The sequence below is a fragment of the Cervus canadensis genome, chromosome 3, assembly GCF_019320065.1.
Source record: "Cervus canadensis isolate Bull #8, Minnesota chromosome 3, ASM1932006v1, whole genome shotgun sequence".
NCBI lineage: Eukaryota > Metazoa > Chordata > Mammalia > Artiodactyla > Cervidae > Cervus > Cervus canadensis.
The window spans coordinates 108,127,495-108,147,682 of record NC_057388.1 but is presented as its reverse complement, the minus strand read 5'-3'; the positions used below and the strand labels follow the sequence as shown (position 1 = coordinate 108,147,682).

General features: G+C 42.6%; 1 protein-coding gene across 7 annotated transcripts in view; it reads right to left on the bottom strand.

Moving 5' to 3' along the window:
- DPP6 (dipeptidyl peptidase like 6) overlaps window positions 1-20,188 on the bottom strand; it is a 1,059,086-nt gene that overhangs the window by 379,758 nt on the left and 659,140 nt on the right. For all 7 annotated transcript variants that reach the window (XR_006268646.1, XM_043463957.1, XM_043463959.1 and 4 more), the window contains exon 2: window positions 6,482-6,596. Coding sequence is in view for 6 of the 7 variants with exons in the window: in XM_043463957.1 (XP_043319892.1) it covers window positions 6,482-6,596 (115 nt within the window). In the remaining variant the exon portion in view is untranslated. The remainder of the gene's footprint in view (window positions 1-6,481; window positions 6,597-20,188) is intronic.

The window sequence follows — 20,188 nt, the reverse complement described above, 5'->3', positions numbered from 1 at the left end:
CTTTATTGAGCCCATCCTTGCATGAAACGTTCCCTTGGTATCTCTAATTTTCTTGAAGAGATCTCTAGTCTTTCCCATTCTGTTGGTTTCCTCTATTTCTTTGCACTGATTGGTGAGGAAGGCTTTCTTATCTCTCCTTGCTATTCTCTGGAACTCTGCATTCAAATGGGAATATCTTTCCTTTTTTCCGTTGCTTTTCACTTCTCTTCATTTCACAGCTTTTCGTAAGGCCTCCTCATACAACCATTTTGCCTTTTTGCATTTCTTTTCCATGGGGATGGTCTTGATCCCTGTCTCCTGTACAATGTAACGAACCTCCGTCCATAGTTCATCAGGCTCTCTGTCTATCAGATCTAGTCCCTTAAATCTATTTCTCACTTCCACTGTATAGTCATAAGGGATTTGATTTAGGTCACAGAGCAAGCAACTTTCTCACAGAGCAAGCAACTCTCCTTTCACAACTGCCACTGAAACCTCTTCACCATTAGGCAAATGTTGTTGGAACTTCAGTATATAAACGGCCAGATTGAACCACTTTTAAAACAACTTTCCCACCACTGTTTAAACTAATACCTTAATTGAGATAAAATTCACATATCATAAACGTTACCTTTTTAATGTATACAATTCAGCAACTTTTTAATGAGTTAAAGAACTGTGCACTCATCACCACTACTGAATTCCAGAGTATCTGCATCACCTCCAGAAGAAATCTCATTATGATGCATGGATGTAGGCTTATCAGCTGTATCAAATGCCCCACTATGGGAGAGGATGTTGATAATGGGTGAACCGTGCATGTGTTGGGGTAGGACATATATGGGGAATCTCTGTACCCTAGTTTCAATTTTGCTGTGAATTTAAAACTGCTCTAAAAATATAATGTCTTTATGAAAGAAGCAATCTCATACCTATTAGCAGAGTCAGCAGACCCTTCTTACTCTCCCCATTTCCGGTCCCCGGCAAACACTGAGCTGCTTTTTAATCTGTATGGATGTGCCTGTTGTGGAATCACACAATATGTGGTCCTTTTATGTCTCACTACTTTCACTTGTGCTCAAGTTTTAGCTATGCTGTAATATGCATTTGTATTTAATTTTTTAGCTGAATAACATTTTACAGCTGAATAACAATAACAATATTGTATGGATATACCACACTGTTTTATCTATTCACCTGGTGAGGGACATTTGGGTCCCTTTTGACTATTAAGAATGTCTCTATGGACATCTGTCCCTGGAGAAGGAAATAGCAACCCACTCCAGTATTGTCACCTGGAAAATCCCACGGACAGAGGAGCCTGGTGGGATACAGTCTGTGGAGTCCCAAAGAGTCGGACAGAGCAACTTTCACTTTCACCACTTCACCTTGTTCAAAGAGGCTACACAATTTTACTTTCCTACTAGTATTGTATGAGTTTCCAATTTTTCCACATCCTCACCAATATTTGTTATTTCCCATTAAAATATATACATTTTCTTGGATTTGAATTGAAGGGTATTATGTTATGTGAATAAGTCAGACAGAGAAAGACAAAAACTTATATGTGGAATCTAAAAAGTACAACAAACTAGTGAATATAACAAACAAGAAGCAGACTCACAGATACAGAGAACAAACCCGTGGTCACCAGTGAGGTGCGGGAGGGGAGAGGCAATATAAGGATGGGGTGGGACACACACACTGTTGAGTGTACTACAGGTTACAAGGGTTGATTGTATAATGTGGGGAATATATCCAATATTTTGCAATAACTGTAAATGGAGTGCAACCTTTAAAAATAGTGCAAAAATACATATAAAATTATATGTATATATATATCTCCATCCTACTGAGTATGAAGTGGCATCTTACCATGTTTTGATTTGCATTTCCCTGATGATTAATGATATGGAGCATGTTTTCTTAGGCTTATTGGCCATTTGTAGTTCTTTGGAGAAATGTTGTTCAAATCCTTTATCCATTTTAAAATAAACTGTTTGTCGCGTGATTTGAGCTGTAAGAATTCTTCATATAGTCTGAATACTAAATGTTTATTGAATATATGATTTGCAAATATATGCTCCCACTCTGGGGGTTGTCTTTTCATCTTCATCATAGTGACCTTTGATACACAAAATATTTTTATGTTGAATGAAGTGTTATTTATTTTTTCCTTTGGTTGCTTGTGCTTTTGGTGTCATATCTGACAAACAGTTTCCTAACACAAAAGTTAAAAGATTTACACCTGTTTTCTTCTGAGAGTTTTATAGCTCTGGCTCTTATATTCAAGTTGTTCATCCACATTGAGTTAATTTCTGTATACGGTGGATGTCGGAGTTCAAATTCATTCTTTGCATGTGGACACCCAGTTGTACCAGCACCATTTGTCAAAAAGACTGTAAATGGTCTAAGCACCCTTGTTGAAACTGACTGTAGTTATATGGCTTTATATTTGAACTCTAAATTATAATCCATTGATCTATATATCTATACTTAAGAATAGCAAGGAGAAATAAGAAAGCATTCCTAAGTGAACAGTGCAAAGGAATAGAGGAAAACAATAGAATGGGAAAGACTAGAGATCTCGTCAAGAAAATTAGAGATACCAAGGAAACATTCCATGCAAAGATGGGCACAATAAAGGACAGAAACAGTTTGGACCTAACAGAAGCAGAAGATATTAAGAAGAGGTGGCAAGAATACACAGAAGAACTATACAAAAAAGATCTTAATGACCCAGATAATCATGATGGTGTGATCACTCACCTAGAGCCAGACATCTTGGAGTGCAAAGTCAAGAGGGTCTTAGGAAGCATCACTATGAACAAAGCTAGTGGAGGTGATGGAATTCCAGTTGAGCTATTTCAAATCCTAAAGATGATGCTATGAAAGTGCTGCACTCAATATGCCAGTACATTTGGAAAACTCAACAGTGGCCACAGGGCTGGAAAAGGTCAGTTTTCATTCCAATCCCAAAGAAAGGCAATGCCAAAGAATGTTTAAACTACCACAATTGCACTCATCTCACACGCTATCAAAGTAATGCTCAAAATTCTCCACGCCAGGCTTCAACAGTACATGAACCGAGAATTTTCAAATGTTCAGGCTGGATTTAGAAAAGGCAGAGGAGCCAGAGATCAAATTGACAACATCCACTGGATCATTGAAAAAGCAAGAGATTTTGAGAAAAGCATCTACTTCAGCTTTATTGACTATGCCGAAGCCTTTGACTGTGTGGATCACAACAAACCATGGAAAACTCTTAAAGAGATGGGAATACCAGACCACCTTATCTGCCTCCTGAGAAATCTGTATGCAGGTCAAGAGGCAACAGTTAGAACAGACATGGAACAACGGACTGGTTCCACATTGGGAAAGGAGTACGTCAAGGCTGTATATTTTCTCCCTGCTTATTTAACTTATATGCAGAGTACATCATGTGAAATGCTGGGCTGGAAGAAGCACAAGCTGGAATCAAGATTGCAGGGAGAAATATCAATAACCTCAGATATGCAGATGACACCACCCTTATGGCAGAAAGTGAAGAGGAACTAAAAAGCCTCTTGATAAAAAGTGAAAGAGGAGAGTGAAAAACCTGGCTTAAAACCAACATTCAAAGAACTATGATCAAGGCATCTGGTCCCATCACTTCATGGGAAATAGATGGGGAAACAGTGGAAACAGTGACAGATTTTATTTTCTTGGGCTCCAAAATCACTGCAGATGTTGACTGCAACCATGAAATTAAAAGACGCTTACTCCTTGGAAGAAAAGCTATGATAAACCCAGCCAGCATATTAAAAAGCAGAGACAGTACTTTGCCGACAAAGGTCCATCTTGTCAAAGCTGTGGTTTTTCTAGTAGTCACATATGGATGTGAGAGTTGGACTATAAAGAAAGCTGAGCCCTGAAGAATTGATGCTTTTGAACTGTGGTGTTGGAGAAGACTCTTGAGAGTCCCTTGGACTGCAAGAAGATCCAACCAGTCCATCCTAAAGGAGATCAGTCCTGGTTGTTCACTGGAAGGACTGAAGCTGAAGCTGAAGCTCCATTACTTTGGCCACCTGATGTGAAGAGCTGACTCACTGGAAAAGACCCTGATGCTGGGAAAGATTGAGGGCAGGAGGAGAAGGGGGCAACAGAGAATGAGATGGTTGGATGGCATCATCGACTCAATGGACATGAGTCTGAGCAAGCTCTGGGAGATGGTGAATGACAGGGAAGCCTGGAGTGCTTCAGTTCATGGGGTCACAAAGAGTCAGACATGACTGAGTGACTGAACAGTAACAAAGATAGTATCACAATACTTTTACTACTGTAATTTTAGGGTAAATTTTAATATCATAGGTGTAAGCCCTTTAACTATTCTTTTTCAAGATTGTTTTGGCTGGCCTGAGAGCCTTGCATTTTCCTATGAAGTTTAGAATTGGCCTGTCAATTTTTGCAAAATACAAGTTGGGATTTTGACATGGAGTATGTTGAATCTATGGATAATTTTGGGAAGTACTGTCATGCTAACAATAGTACATCTGCTAGTCCATGAAGATGGGATACCTTTCCATTTACTAAGATCTTTAATTCCTTTCAATTACGTTTCATGGTTTTCAGTGCAGAAGCCTTACGTTTTTATTGTTAAATTGATTCCTAAGTGTCTTATTCCCTTTGAAACTAATGTAAGTGGAATCATTTGTAAATTTCATTTTGAATTGCTCATTACTAGTGTACAGAAATATAAATAATTTTTGTATAATTTTGCATCTTCCAATGTGGCTGAACTCATTTTTTAGTTTTTTTTGTGTGTGTTTCTGGACTTTGTAAGATTTTCTATAATAATTTCATGCCATCTATGAACAGAGATGGTTTTACTTCTTTCTAATCTGGATGTCTTTTCTTCCCCTTGTCAAGGATAACCTGATATTTAGCAAGATCACTGCTAACCATTTCAGTGTTAAGTATAATATTAGCTGTGGGTTTTTTATAGATGCTCTTTTTCAGGTTGGGAAAGTTTCTTTCTATTCTTCATTTGTTCAGTGTTTTATAAAGAGGGGATTGTAAATTTTGTCAGACGCTTATTCTGTGCCTATGAGATGATCATGTTGTTTTTTTCATCTTTATTCTATAAATCTGAGTGTACTACACTGATTTTTCATATCCTAAACCAAATTTTCTCTCCTGAGATAAATCCCATTTGGTCATGGTATATAATCTTTTTTTGTAAGTTGCTGGTAATTTGGTTCAATTTCTTAGTATTTGGTTATGATTTTTGCATCTATATTCATAAGAGATTTTGGTCTGTCGTTTTCTTGTGATCTCTTTATTGAGTTTTGGTTTCAGGGTATTTGTTGTTGTTCAGTTGCTCAGCTGTGTCTGACTCTTTGTGACCCCATGAACTGCAGCACGCCAGGCTTCCCTGCTCTTGACAGTCTCCTAGAGCTTACTCAAACTTGGCCAGCAAGGAAACAGCAACCCACTCCAGTATTCTTGCCTGGAAAATCTCATTGATAGAGGAGATTGGCATGATACAGTTCATGGGGTTACAGAAAGTTGGACATGACTGAGTGACTAAACAAAACAGCAACAATAAATTAGAGTTAAACATACCTGAAAATTTGCCTGCAATTTTTGTACCTGTCAAAAAATGCATTTTTTTCATCATAAAGTCTAATACCTGTATAGCCTATTTAATGAGGATTGGAGCATCTTTTTGTCTACACAAGTTGACACTTAATACAAGGAGAATGGATAGTCACACACAGTTTATACATGGTGATAATGTTTTCCTATCATGACCCCATACATTTATCTTATGGGCAAAGGCTTTCTTCTTGCCGTAATCTCACCACTCTCCTGATACTAAATTCTTACCTCTCCATGGAAGCCCACCTTCACATATGACTTTCTCCATGAACTTTCTCATGAAGGTTTTATCTTTCTTCTCAGCCTCTATACAACTTATGTTTGAAACTTTCAATAATCCATGCGTATATATATGTATATATTTTTTTTTTTCCCCTGTAGACTTTTGCTGATAATTGTGTGTTTTTCTTCCCTGAGAGACTTTTGATTCTGTTTCATGTTTCCCTTATTTCATCAGTAGTATCTAATAAGTAGTTTATCCTTAGTTGACACTCAATATATGTTGTTTTAATAATTTTAATTCATCCTTGATAGAATACCCAAGAATACCATGAGACATATAAAATTATATTTATAAGGGCAAAGTCTTTAAGCTGATCAAGTATAAACAAATATTTGTGAATTTTAATGCACGCCAAGAATTTACCCTAGTCAAGAATTATCTAAACAAATTCATAGCATGTACAATGGATCTTTTTCATTGAATGCATATTACATCATTTTACCATATGGCGCAATGAGAATTAGAATCGAGGGAAAATAAATTACACAGTAGGCAGTTACTTAGAAAAAAAATCGCCAAGTAAAATCACGCCCTCTGTCCCATAGAGCAACTTGCTTTTCCAGGAACAAATGTAAGTACCTGGGGTCAGCAGTATCACCGAGGTGACGATCAAGGAGCAGATGACCAGGATGACAAGCAGCGCAATGGCTATTCCTTTCCAGTTTCTTTGTGGAGGGTTACTCCCCACGAGCTCCTGAAACAACAGCACAAAGAGAAAATCTTGTGAGTTAAATAAGGAACTAAAATAATCCAAGTAACCACACTTCAGTCAAATCAAGATCTTGGGTGTAGGCTTCCATGGTGGCTTAGTGGTAAAGAGTCCGCCTGCCAATGCAGGAGATGCCAGAGACGCGGGTTCGCTCCCTGGTCTGGGACGATCCCACATGCCTTGGAGCAACTAAGCCCACACGCCACAACTACTGAGTCTGTGCTCCAGAGCCCGAGAGCCACGACTACTGAGCCCACACGCCACAACTCCTGCCCTCTCACTCCCTAGAGTCCATCCTCTGCAACAAGAGAAGCCGCCGCAGTGAGAAACGCGTGCGCTGAAGCTGGGGAGCGGTCCTCACTCTCTGCAACCAGAGAGTGGAGCAAGGAGGACCCAACACAGGCAGACAGAAATAAAGAGCGCCGGGGTATTCTCATCCTTGAAGCGACCATCAATTCCCTTCTCTTCCTTCTGCCTCAGGGTCCAAAGGACCCAGGCTCCCGTCCCTCATTTTATGGAAAAGCTTTATCTCAAGAAGAATCGGATATTATGTTATGTTTACAGCCTTTTCTGTACCTTAACGCTTCTCCACCAGTAAACTTGGTTCCACATTACAGGGTGACTATGGAGTTTCCCATTACAGTCAACCTATTAAATGTCATCAAATCAAACCCAGGTATGATAAGTATTTCCAGCCTCAACCTCTCTCATCTTTCTCTTTATTGACACCCGCACTGTGAACTTCTGTTTCAGCTGTGAAACTCAAACATTTATTCAGCACATACTAAGTGCCAGTGTTAATCAGTGTCTGCCTACTTCTCACCATCCTGTACCTTCTTCCATCAAATAAAGCTTCAAGATTTCCCAGGTCTCACTTGACTAGGTAACACATCTACCCCTTTTAAGGTTTTTAGTCCCCTCCACAGAGCTGTATTTGTATTACGGCAGGTATTGAGGGTGAAAGGGGGGATCTGGAGACATTGCTAAGAATGGTAAAGATTTACTAAATCTAGGAAATTTATCCAGCACCTTGGCTCCTGAGACCAAATTTTCAGTTTCAAATCAGAATGATTATATAACTTACAGTCCAAACTAGGATCCTTGGGGAGACAAAGGGGGTAATATTAATAAACAATAATAAATACAGTAGTTACATACCATTAATAATGATAATTATTAATTTGCAAGAGCAACTGGAACTCTCCAGGGCAAATTTAGGCATAAGGCTACACTGCAAATGAACTACTCACTACTGTCTATACAAAGATCACAAAATATTCTCTCCTGTAGTACCCATACTACAACTCATATTAACTCCAAGTCAAAATGCAGCAGAATGGAGATGGTGTCAAAAAGTAGGTAATGCAATGCACAGATACACCTTTATCCAAGGCTGAAAGTTCACTAGAGTGTATTAAATGGCTGCAAATCAAAATAAAGACAATACTCAACCACAGGACAGCAAATAATTAACATCTGACATCCAAATATTTAATACTGGCCATCTAGGTTATAGAATTAGGAAAAAAATTGACTCGAGCTAATTAACACCAGCCATCTAGGTTTGAGGACTATTAAAACTTGAGCAGGAAAGAGTGCTACAGTTTTTAGAAGTTTTGACCAGCATTCTTATTTGCCATCAAGAACTTAATTTGCCCATTAAAAAGTGGTTTTCAGCATTTAAAAATAAGACTAAACATATGCATGAAATTATGACAAAAAGGTATATACTGAGTCAATCTCCTTTCCTATTGGATAGAGTTTTCTATGTGAGGAAATCACAGGCCAGTGATAAGAAGAGATCAGATCTCACTGATTGAGCAGCTTTTCATTTCACCCAAGTTTACAGAGGAAATAGGCCATTCTCACTAAGAATGTGAATAGCGTATATCTTGCAGTAGTGCATTCCTTACACTATCATAGTGTGTATGATCTCTCACAGACCCAAAGTGGGCACTTCTCAAATATCGTTCAGATTAAATTCAGAGTCAATATCCAAAACTAGAACAATTTCACACTCAAGATCAATCTTTCTCAAGACAGAGAATAATTAAATTAATGGAATTGTCTTCATCAGCTCAAACAATGGATATCTTTTAAATCCTGTTTCTAATAAGAATATTCTCAGATTTGAAATTTTGTTTTATTTAGAAGTTTATATGAAAAAAAAACCAACTAAAATAGTGTACAGAGATTAAAAAAAAAACCCAACAACTAAGACTTTACAGTTCAGTTCAGTCGCTCAGTCATGTCCGACCTTTGCGACCCCATGAATCGCAGCACGCCAGGCCTCCCTGTCCATCACCAACTCCTGGAGTTTACTCAAACCCATGTCCATCGAATTGGTGATGCCATCCAGCCATCTCATCCTCTGTCATCCCCTTCCCCTCCTGCCCTCAATCTTTCCCAGCATCAGGGTCTTTTCCAATGAGTCAACTCTTCACATGAAGTGGCCAAAGTATTGGAGTTTCAGCTTCAGCATCAGTCCTTCCAATGAACACCCAGGACTGATCTCCTTCAGGATGGACTGGTTGGATCTCCTTGCAGTCCAAGGGACTCTCAAGATTCTTTTCCAACACCATGGTTCAAAAATCATCAATTCTTCTGTGCTCAGCTTTCTTTATAGTCCAACTCTCACATCCATACATGACCACTGGAAAAACCATAGCCTTGACTAGATGGACCTCTGTTGGCAAAGTAATGTCTCTGCTTTTTAATACGTTGTCTAGGTTGGTCATAACTTTCCTTCCAAGGAGTAAGCGTCTTTTAATTTCATGGCTGCAATCACCATCTGCAGTGATTTTAGAGCCCAGAAAAATAAAGTCAACCATTGTTTCCCCATCTATTTGCCATGAAGTGATGGGACTGGATGCCATGATCTTAGTTTTCTGAACGTTGAGCTTTAAGCCAACTTTTTCACTCTCCTCTTTCACTTTCATCAAGAGGCTCTTTAGTTCTTCTTCACTTTCTGCCATAAGGGTGGTGTCATCTGCGTATCTGAGGTTATTGATATTTCTCCTGGCAATCTTGATTCCAGCTTGTGCTTCCTTACTTTGCATCAATTTTTTTTTGCATCAATTTCTTGAGTGGCCAGGAGCATAACTAGTTTACTTGCAAAAATGCAATTGAATGAATGTTGCAGCGATGTTCCAGTAGACCTTTCCCTGGCCCAAATACACTCATGGTATGGTGTCCAAGTCTGGGTTGAATATCGTTAAAGACAATGATGGACACAGTATGTCCGTAAAGAGGACCAAAGACAGAGACACTGCAAAACATGTCATGTGAAGTAAGGCTAAGGAAGAGTTCAACCTCAAAAATCAAATACTTAGAGCCTCTACTTGAATTATCACATGCGAGACAGAGAAGACTTCTGCAGAGCTCCAGAAGGCAGAGCTGCAATCAAAAGGAAATTTCACAAAGACAAAATTATGTCAAGCAAACAAACAAACAAAACTTCAGAATTTCTAACCATTTGCATTGCTTCATGACCTGTTTCACCAGAAAGTGAGGAGGGTGGATGAACAGCTCGCAAGGATGCAGGAGGGACAGCCCAGGAAAGAAGGTGGAGATGAGATATCTTGGAAACTTCAAACACAGGGTACCTTCTATGGTCACACAGGGCATGGGAAAGAAGGGTGCTGAGATGGCTCGGCAAGCGGGAAAATGAATCAAGGTCAGGACAGTTCAGAAAAAGGACAAAGGCTCTGCTCCTTCATGCTCACTGGGCTGAGAAAAGATTTTGCAGAGAAAACCAATTCAGTATATATTATTAGATGGAAGAATGCACAATAAAAGAACCAAACAGGTGTTTATAGCAGAGTCTACTTAAGTGAAGTGATTCTGCATCACTGATGCCATTTCTTAAGTACAGATGCATCACACTGTCTTTCAGGCAACATTCTTACATTTAAAAAGCAGTGTCATTTCACCCTCAGAAAAGCAGACCGTCCTTACTAAATCCCAAATTTTATTTTCAAAAGTAATTTTTTAAACAACACAAACAATACTGCTGCAATAATCATAGGAAACAAAGTGGAAAAACACATGAACAACCTTTCTAGCCCAAAAGAACATAATTTTCATTTTTCCATCTTCCTCTCCAGTACTGATATATGTGCATATTTAATCCTTCCACAGGTATTTAATAATAACCAGAACATAGATCTGGTTTTTGAGTCAGAATGCAGATTAACAGTGAACATCTAACCTGAGCATCTATCTGATTTGGCATCCAAAATTCAGACTTCCTCATCTTAACTTGTAGGAAGTGAATTATCAAAAATTTGAGCAAAATTGTTCCTGTTTCTCAAGAAGGGCAACTTTCCCCTGAAATGTTGAGCTTCAGTAGTGCATTTCTCAACGTAATTATGTATTTTTTGCCTAGAATGATGAGAATGAGGCTATAATATATTCCCTGTTCTGTTTGGTACCACATGCATACCTGGGAGATCCAAATAAAATTTAATTTACAGTTAAAATCTGGCCTAAGAAGGAACGGAGGAACATGGTAGGTATAGTTTATGGGGTCGCAAAGAGTCAGACACAACTTCACTTTCACTTTAAGAAGGTGAACAAATCTCCCATGCATCTATCCATCCAATATTTATCCAAGGCTTACTCTGCCAAGCCCTGTTCTGTGAACCTCTCATGCATTGTTAGCAACCCAACAAGTCCAACAGCTTTCATTTCTTCGATATTCCTTCCTTGTATCTTAGTGTAGGGATGGGGGACAGGCAATAAACAGACACACACACTAATAAAGCTCGCCTCCCCTCTGTCTTCACCTGCATGCGGGGAGGAGAGATCATGTGAGGACAGAGAGAAGGCGGCTGTCTGCAAACCAAGGACCAGCCCTCACCAGACCCAACAGCTGGCACCCTGACCCTGGAACTGGGAGAGAGAAATCTGTGTTTAAGCCACCGGGTCTGTGGTGGGGTGTTACGGCTGCTCCAGACAGAGGAAGACATGGGCTGACATCGGAGGGCAAGCAACTCAGGTGGAGGAAAAGGCAGTGTGCGCTCTGGTCTGGAGGGCGGCAGAGAGACAGCGGCCGGGGGGGCCACGGGGATGTAAGTGGGGTGACCACGCTGAGCAAGGAGGGTAGGCGTGGGCAGCCAGGAAAGCAGGGTCGGACGCCACAGCACGGGTTTTGGCTTTTCCTCTAAGCGCAAGGCATGTGAGCACCGCAGGGCATGAACCAGACCCCCAGGGGAGCCGCTACACGGAGAGCGAGGAACAAGGAAACAAGGGTGTGCCCAGAAGGGAGCCACTAGGAGGGGTGACGGGGGTCCGCCCCAGGCGGCAGGGGCGCAGGTTGTGAGAGGGGCTAACCCTGGGCACGTGATAGAAAACGCCAGTCAACAGTGCTATTCAGAGCCGAGGATGCGCAGCGGGGACACATTTATATGCCACTTCTACACCCAGAGCCCTCTCTGAGGAGCTTGGCTTCTGTGCTCAAGTGAAGTGCACATCACTACAAAGAAAGTCCCCTCTCCTTCCCTCCACCTCTGAGCTGAGCCCTCCCACTCTCTGCTCACTGCCCTGTTCCCATCCCCACCCCACCCACACCCTCTGCAGCTTTGCCTACATGGTTGATTTCCATTTCCTGACGTTCCTCTCCAGGCTTATTTCAACAGGCAAATCCCTCTGCATTCTTTAGTTGTCAGCTAAAATATCATCTCTGACATTTCAGGAAGCTTTGCCTGGTTTCACTGGCAGAGTCCATTATTCTTTCCAATTGGACACAAATGTAACACTTCGTAAATGCTCTTCTGTAACATTACTGCAGTACTAAATGGCGCATTCCATGCCTGTGTCATCTGCAGGCTGCAGCCACTTAAGGAAGTTATCCTGATGTTCATGATCACGATGCCTGGTACAAAACCTAGGATGCCACAGCGCCCAGGGACTGTGGGCAGAATGGATGAGTGAATCTACAGATGCCTTTATGAGAAGGAACTTTGTTATTTGCCTGCACATCTGTCAGAGACGCAATTGTTGACTGATGCAGAAAGTAAAGCATTAATATAAGTCTGATTGCATTAACTATGCCATAATTTTAGGACGGTCCTAAAAGACTAATGCAAACTGACATCTAAGGCTGCCAATTCCCTTGTACCTAGTGATGTAACTGCTGCTCATACTTATTTTTAGCTCAGACAGAAAGAAAACAAAGAACTAAAACCAAACTAAACCCTTCCCTGGGTCATTTGGTTGTTTTAAATATAAAATTCATCTTTCCAGAGTGCTATTATCTTAGCAGTTCCTAATCAGAGCTGATATTTTCTTTGCCAAGTTTACAACATTAGTTACAGACCCCAGGATGTCCTGTGAACTGATTCAAAAAAGATTCCATTGGATGCCGACGCCCCTGCAGGGACCACCTGTGCAGTTACAGCAAGGTCTGCTATAGAGGCCCTGTCCTCTCTGTGCGAAAATCTGACATCTCTTTATTTCACTTATTTTGACTGCGCTGAGCAGCATGTGGGATCTTAGAGACCTGACCAGAGATTGAAACTGTGCCCTCTGCTTTGGGATGGCAGTCTTAAAGCACTGGATGGCCAGGGAAGTCCCAATCTGCAGCATCTTATCTTGTCCTGAGCTCCATGTACCTTCATCACACTTGATGCCTTCTGATGAGGAGCAGAGAATCAAATGATAACTCAGGGGTGATTATTTAAAAAAGAGACACTGGGACTGCAAAGGTGGAGAAAAGAAAGGAAGGGTGGGGATGAGGAATCTAGAGTGCAGTTGGCAGAGGATAAATGCACACGTGTCTGAAAGCCCATTACCGTTTATAGACATTACAGAAACCTGAATCAACATTGCGGTACTATTGACTGTGATCCAAACCATGTCTGGGCAACAACTGACATGCGATACAGGGAAACTCAAAAGCACACAAAACTTCCTGTCCTGGACAAAGAAGGTAAAGGGTACAGAGACCACATTTCCTTCATCCACTCTCTTCACACCGGAAGCTCCAAGGAGGGGAAATCAGCACTTTAACTTCTGTTGGGTCCCCGGAGTAGGGCGATGTAGGTTGCATCTGAGAGAGTCCACCGCAGTGATGCAGCAATAACCACCTCGCCTTAGGTACTGTGTGTGCTATGGCTAAAGGAACAAAGGGACAGCCAGCAGGAGTGACCCAGAGGTTAAGACTTCACCTTCCCATGCAGGGGGCATGGGTTCAATACCTGGTCAGGAACTAAGATCCCACATGCCTGCCAGCCAGAAAACCGAAACATGAAACAGAAGCAATCCTGCAACAAAATTCAATAAAGACTTTAGAAATGGAAGGAAAAAAAAAATGGTCCATATTAAAAAAAATATTTAAAAAACAGAGATGAGGCTGGAGGTTGACTTCTGCAGGACACTAGGGGTTGTCCTAAAGAAGCTCCCCATCCCAGGAGATGGGAGCACAGGAAACTGCAAGTGTGAGCGACGGGGGTGGGGGGAGGAGGGCAGGGTCCACAGCGACAGCCGAGGCCCAGGCCTCGCCGGCTGCGACGGGGACAGCTGGCCATTGCGCGTTTTATTTCCCTTTGCTGAAGGCAGAGAGGTCAACCAGATGGCCCACTCACCAGGGAAGGAGGAAGTGAATTCAATTATTTTTCTCAGAATAATCCATCTTTGAGCTAATCAATCTCCTTTCCATCATCAAGCAGCTTTCGGAAAAAAACTAAGGCTAGAAGATTGATTCTGGCTCTCAAAATGGAAATCAAAACTGGGATTATTTAGGTCGCTGATAGTTTAAATACCCCCAGAGGATAGATGTGAATGGGCAGGCTCGTGGAGACCGGGCATCCTTCACAAGGGGGACTCTCCACTCCCTGGAACGCCCCCTCCCGTGACAGCTCGCGTCTGTCCTCTGAGTCCTCTGGGTGCTCCTGCTGGTTGTGAGTGTGGGACGGGTGAGCGCTATGGCCACGGAACACTGATTAACACCGATGCCACTAGTGACTCTCAACTGACTACAGGGCTGAGGTGGGCCGGCAGCCATTCCTGAAAGACAGAAACAACCAACGATGTGTGAGCGCTGGGTAGGGCTCGTGCTGGAGGGCAGAGTCTTACCCTTCAAAAGGCTTCTGCTGACTTCACTAATGAGAGGTAACATTTGGTTGATGGGCCCTTCTTCCTAGGGCTGATGGTTCATTATGGATCGTCGTCGTCTTAGTGACAGAGAGGAGCTGTCATGCCCTGCGCATCTGACCCACAGTCAGGTGGCCTCCCTTCCCCTGGTCACTCTCTCTTCATTATCTTCCTTTGGACTACACGGACACCCCAATCCTTAGGTTGTTCTGGGTCCTCCCCCATGTTCTCTGCCAGCCTTACTGGCTGAGCTGGGATCCACTCTCCTTTTCTCCTATGAACTTGGAAATTCTGAAGTTGACTGTCTGACATAACATGACTCTAACATAACGTTGCTGTCTGAGGGCATAGCCCTTTAAAATCAAATCCCCCACTATTACAGCAGTTGTCATCCTCATCCATCTGGGCTTCCCTGGTGGCTCAGTCAGTAAAAAAATCCACCTGCAATGCGGGAGACCTGGGTTCGATCCCTGAGCTGGGAAGATCCCCTGGAGGAGGGCATGGCAACCCACTCCAGTATTCTTGCCTGGAGAATCCCATGGATTCCCAAGGCTCCTCAAGAGGAGCCTTGAGGGCCACAGTCCATGGGGTCCCAGAGAGTCAGACACGCCTGAGGGACTAAGTGTGCATGCACGCACCTGCTACCTGCAGCTCAGAGACACTGTTTGCAGCGTGAGCCCCTATCCTATAAGTTCTCTCAGGTGAAGAAGAAAAAACAGGCAAAATATTGACTGTAATCATCTGTCTTTAAAAATTTCTTCTTCATTATTTTTACCCACAAATTCAACAACAGAGCTGAAACAATTTTATGCTCTTTAGTTTAACTGACAGTGTCTGACAGTTTCTTTATGAAATTAATTCAAAACGTTAAGTTATTCCTGTTGCAGTGAAAAGGAAAAAAAGGGGACTGACTTTTTCTTTTTCCCTTCTCTGAGAACAAAGAAGACAAAGAAAACAGTGAGCAGTCCTGAACATTCCTAGTTTTTAAAGCCTCATGGACTGTAGCCCACCAGGCTCCTCTGTCCATGGGATTCTCCAGGCAAGAATACTGGAGTGGGTTGCCATTCCCTTCTCCAGGGGATCTTCCCAACCAAGGGATCAAACCCGGGGTCTACTGCATTGCAGGCAGATGCTTTACCATCTGAGCCACCAAGGAAGCCATTTTTTCTTTACTTTAACTGCTACTAATTCTGCATGTCTGTAACTAAGTCTGCTTTCCTGACCCCTAACTCTGCAGGAGCTACAATTCACATTTTCTCCTTTGACTCTATGCTAAATGCATCCCTTATCTGGTGTTTACCCTGACAACACACTTCCCCTTGTAGTTACACATCAGAAAGAAGGTCGCAGAGCCTCCACACTACCAGACTCTATGACTGGGTTACTGATGCCAGTGTATGACTGTCTTTGAAACAAGACAAGAGGAAGAAATCAAGATCCTGTCACTTTTGTTCCTGACTAGCAGCCCTTGCCGTATATTCCTCATGGGGTGGGGGGCACAGTTCTTGAGACATAAGCCCACTGAGTTCTCCTCTCAGCAGGCTGAGAATAAAAGCCACCTTTCTATTTCCTCCAAACTCTCTCTCTCTGTTTTTTCATTCTGCTTCAGTGGGCAGAGAAGGCCAAGATTTTGGCTGGCAACATTCCAATGTTCACAGCTTAGTCTGACTTGGACCTGTTTTGATAGACTGTTTTAAAGGTATCATGTTGCTCTGTAAGTCACAAAAGTAAGTGCATTATGACCCGATCAAGGTCAGAAGAAATTTCACAATATATCATGCCCAAGAGAAACCTCTTTCAGTAAAAAATATGGCTATGAAATTCAGTTGCAGAACTTAAAATTGAGCATTTGTATCTCACATTGCTGTGTATGATAATGATGTCTTTAAAGCATCTTTAGGTAATGTCTGCCTTTGCCTTGACTCACTGAAACCCACAGGCAATTTTGAGACAAGTTTCCTACACTGGGCAGCCTTTAAGCAAACTCAACACCTCACTTCCTGATGTCAAAAATTCCTGCAGGCCGTCATTCACTATTAAATTATAAACACGTCTCAAAGACAAGAATCACCAGCAGTTTAATGACAGAGATTAAAATAATTTAGCTTAATTTTTCAAAAGGGCTTGCCCCCCGATACAGTCTTCTACATGGGCTCCTCTTGACAAATGATCCCAACTGCCCTCCTCACCCACCCAAGGGGCTCCCTCAACCACTCTGTTACCCCCACCAGGCCCTGCCCCAGCCTCAAGTGACCGGCCCAACCTGGGTCAGAATTCTGCTGCAGGATTTTAGGGACGGGGTTAAAATACTGTAACAGGGAAGAATCTCTGTATTCTCTTACAAGTTCATCACTGAAAGGATGTTATAAGCTTAAATTCTACGTAATGGCCCATCTCTGGGAACCTTGCCTTGCAGGTAATGAGCAAGATGCTCAAATACCGCTGCTTGGCTCCCAGGAAACATCCTAACCAGCCCACCTGTGGATGACCACAGGAAGGAAGAGATTAACACATCCCCTCAGGAGGCTGACCAGAACCAGGAAATGTCTGACTCTACTCCCTCCCCTTTCAGTGTAGAAGAATCCTGAATTCTGTCTCAGGCACGATGGTTCTTTGGAACACTAGTTCCCCCATCTTCTTGATCAATTGGTTTTCCAAATAAAGTTGGAATCCGCTTGCAATGCAAGAGACCCCGATTCGATTCCTGGGTCAGGAAGATCCCCTGGAGAAGGGATAGGCTACCCACTCCAGTATTCTTGGGCTTCCCTTGTGACTCAGCTGGTAAAGAATCCACCTGCAGTGCGGGAGACCTGGGTTCAATCCCTGGGTTGGGAAGATCCCCTGGAGAAGGGAAAGGCTACCCACTCCAGGATTCTGGCCTGGAGAATTCCATGGACTGTATAGTCCGTGGGGTTGTAACGAGTCAGACATGACTGAGCGACTTTCACTTTCATGCCTTTCCCCAGCAACTGGCTTCTGGAATTACTGACCTGTCCTGTGGCAAGCACTATGAGCTTGGACTCTAACAATATTCCAATTTATTCCTGCCTTTGTCATGAGACACGAGAACAGAGGAGGCATGGGGTGGGGAGTGTCTACTGCCGTATGGCACATGGATTCTGAAGGAAACAGAAGCAGGCTGACAGAACAGGAGGAATGAATCAGACCAAGATACAAAGAGACAAGAAACCAAGAGAGAGAAGAGTCCCTCCTGGTTCTGAATTTTTTGACCCAAGTTTTCTCCCGAGGCCTGAATAAATTTTCCCTTAGACTTATCAGCACACTCCTATTTCTCCACGAAATATTTTATTTCCTATTTTACTTATCTAGCCTGAGCCGATTCCTGAAACTTGGGGACAAAGAAGCTGACACATGTCACATAGAGACACCCAGCCCAGCAGCCCGTTGGGACTGTGTTTTCAGAAGACGTTCTGTGCTCATGACCCAAGTCACAGCTCATCTGTGTGAAGCGTCTTATGGCCAAACCCACACTTGAAAATGAGGTGAAAATTTTAACTACGTGCCTGGTGTATAATATCAAAATATTGAATTTGCTAATTGGATAATGTGTAACTTTCTTTGAAAAGACCAGCTCTTCCATAAGTATGCATAGTTATTTTTTTTCAGGGAAATGCTGACTGACATTCAGCAATTACCTTCACAGACCCCCAAGAACCCACACTTGCTATTATCAGTGCTGGAGTGTGCCCCCTCCGAGACAGAAGGTGAGCAATTCAAGTTGAAGCAAATGCAGCCGAGACAGCCGGCACAACAGTGATCATGAGTGCTTTGAGAGGGCGGGCTGTCCCGAGGTATTCACTATCTTGTTGTTGTTGTAAAGAGCCAACTCACTGGAAAAGACCCTGATGCTGGGGAAGATTGAAGGCAAGAGAAGAAGGGGGCAACAGAGGATGAGATGGTTGGATGGTATCACTGGCCTGATGGACGTGAACTTGAGCAAACTCCAGGAGACAGTGGAGGACAGGGGAGCCTGGTGTGCCGCAGTCCATGGGGTTGCCAAGAGCAGCACACAATTTAAAGATGAACAATGACTGGCTTAGAAAGGCTCCTTCCAGTAGCTCCATGTGTAACAGCTATTTTTATAATCAAGAATGGTCGATAAACCACAGATGCGGAAAACAAACTTATGTTCACCAAAGGGTGATGGGGGGAGGGATAAAGTGGGAGACCAGGATTGACATACACGTCCTCCTATACATAAAACAGATAACTAATAAGGGCCCGCCACAGATCACAGGGACCGCTACCTACTCAATCTCTGTAATATGGGGGGGAGAAGCCTGAAAAACAGTAGGTATGTGTATATGTATAACTGATTCACTTGGCTGTACACCCGAAAACTAGCACAGCATTGTAAATCAACTATACTTCAATTAAGAAAATGAGAACGGTCTATGCCAGCATCGTCATGTAATTCGCTCTACAGAAAGGCATACAGCATCAGATAAATTAGGAACCACAGGGATACAACTGACAAACCATGTAATTCCATCTGCCACCTTCATCACCTTTGCTGTGAAACTAACGCGTCTACAGGTCCGTGTGTTTGGCATGAGGACATCTCTGGGGTGGGGGAGAGGATTATTTTGCCAACCACAGGGTGTATTCCATGTAATGAAATGTTATACCTCAAGGGAAATACCAACCTTCTACTATATGCAGTGTCCTAAGGAAGATCACAAATAGAGCTGGGAGAGAAATGGAAAAAACTCTAAGGAATATACGCTGAATAATTTCATCCCCTCATTGCTCAGCAGTGAATAATCTGCCTGCCAATGCAGGAGACGCAGGTTTGGTCTCAGAGTAGGGAAGATCCCCTGGAGCAGGAAATGGCAACCTGTTCCAGTATTCTTGCCTGGGAAATCCCATGGACATAGGAGCCTGGTGGGCTACAGTCTATGGGGTCGCAAAGAGTCAGACACAACTTAGGACTGTTCAGACTCTCAGTCCTGTCCAACTCTTTGTGATCCCACGGACTGCAGCACACCAGGCTTTCTTGTCCTTCACCATCTCCTGGAGATTATTCAAACTCATGTCCATTGAGTCAGCGATGCCATCCAACCATCTCATCCTCTGTCATCCCCTTCTCCTCCTGTCATCAATCTTTCCCAACATCAGGGTCTTTTCCAATGAAACAGTTCTTCACATCAGGTGGCCAAAGTACTGGAGTTTCAGTTTCAACATCAGTCCTTCAAACGGATAGTTGGGGTTGATTTCCTTTAGGATTGACTGGTTTGATCTCCCTGCAGTCCAGGGGACTCTCAAGAGTCTTCTCCAACACTGCAGTTCAAAATCATCAGTGGGGGTTGCAAAGAGTTGGACACAACTTAGCAACTCCACAACAAAAACAGTTCAGTATTGGGCAAGAAAGGAATTTCGATAAAACTGAGGATGCTGGATAACTTAGCGGGGAGAGCGGAGTCACAGTTGGAGAGGGGAAGATGAAAGGCAGGAGTTTGGGG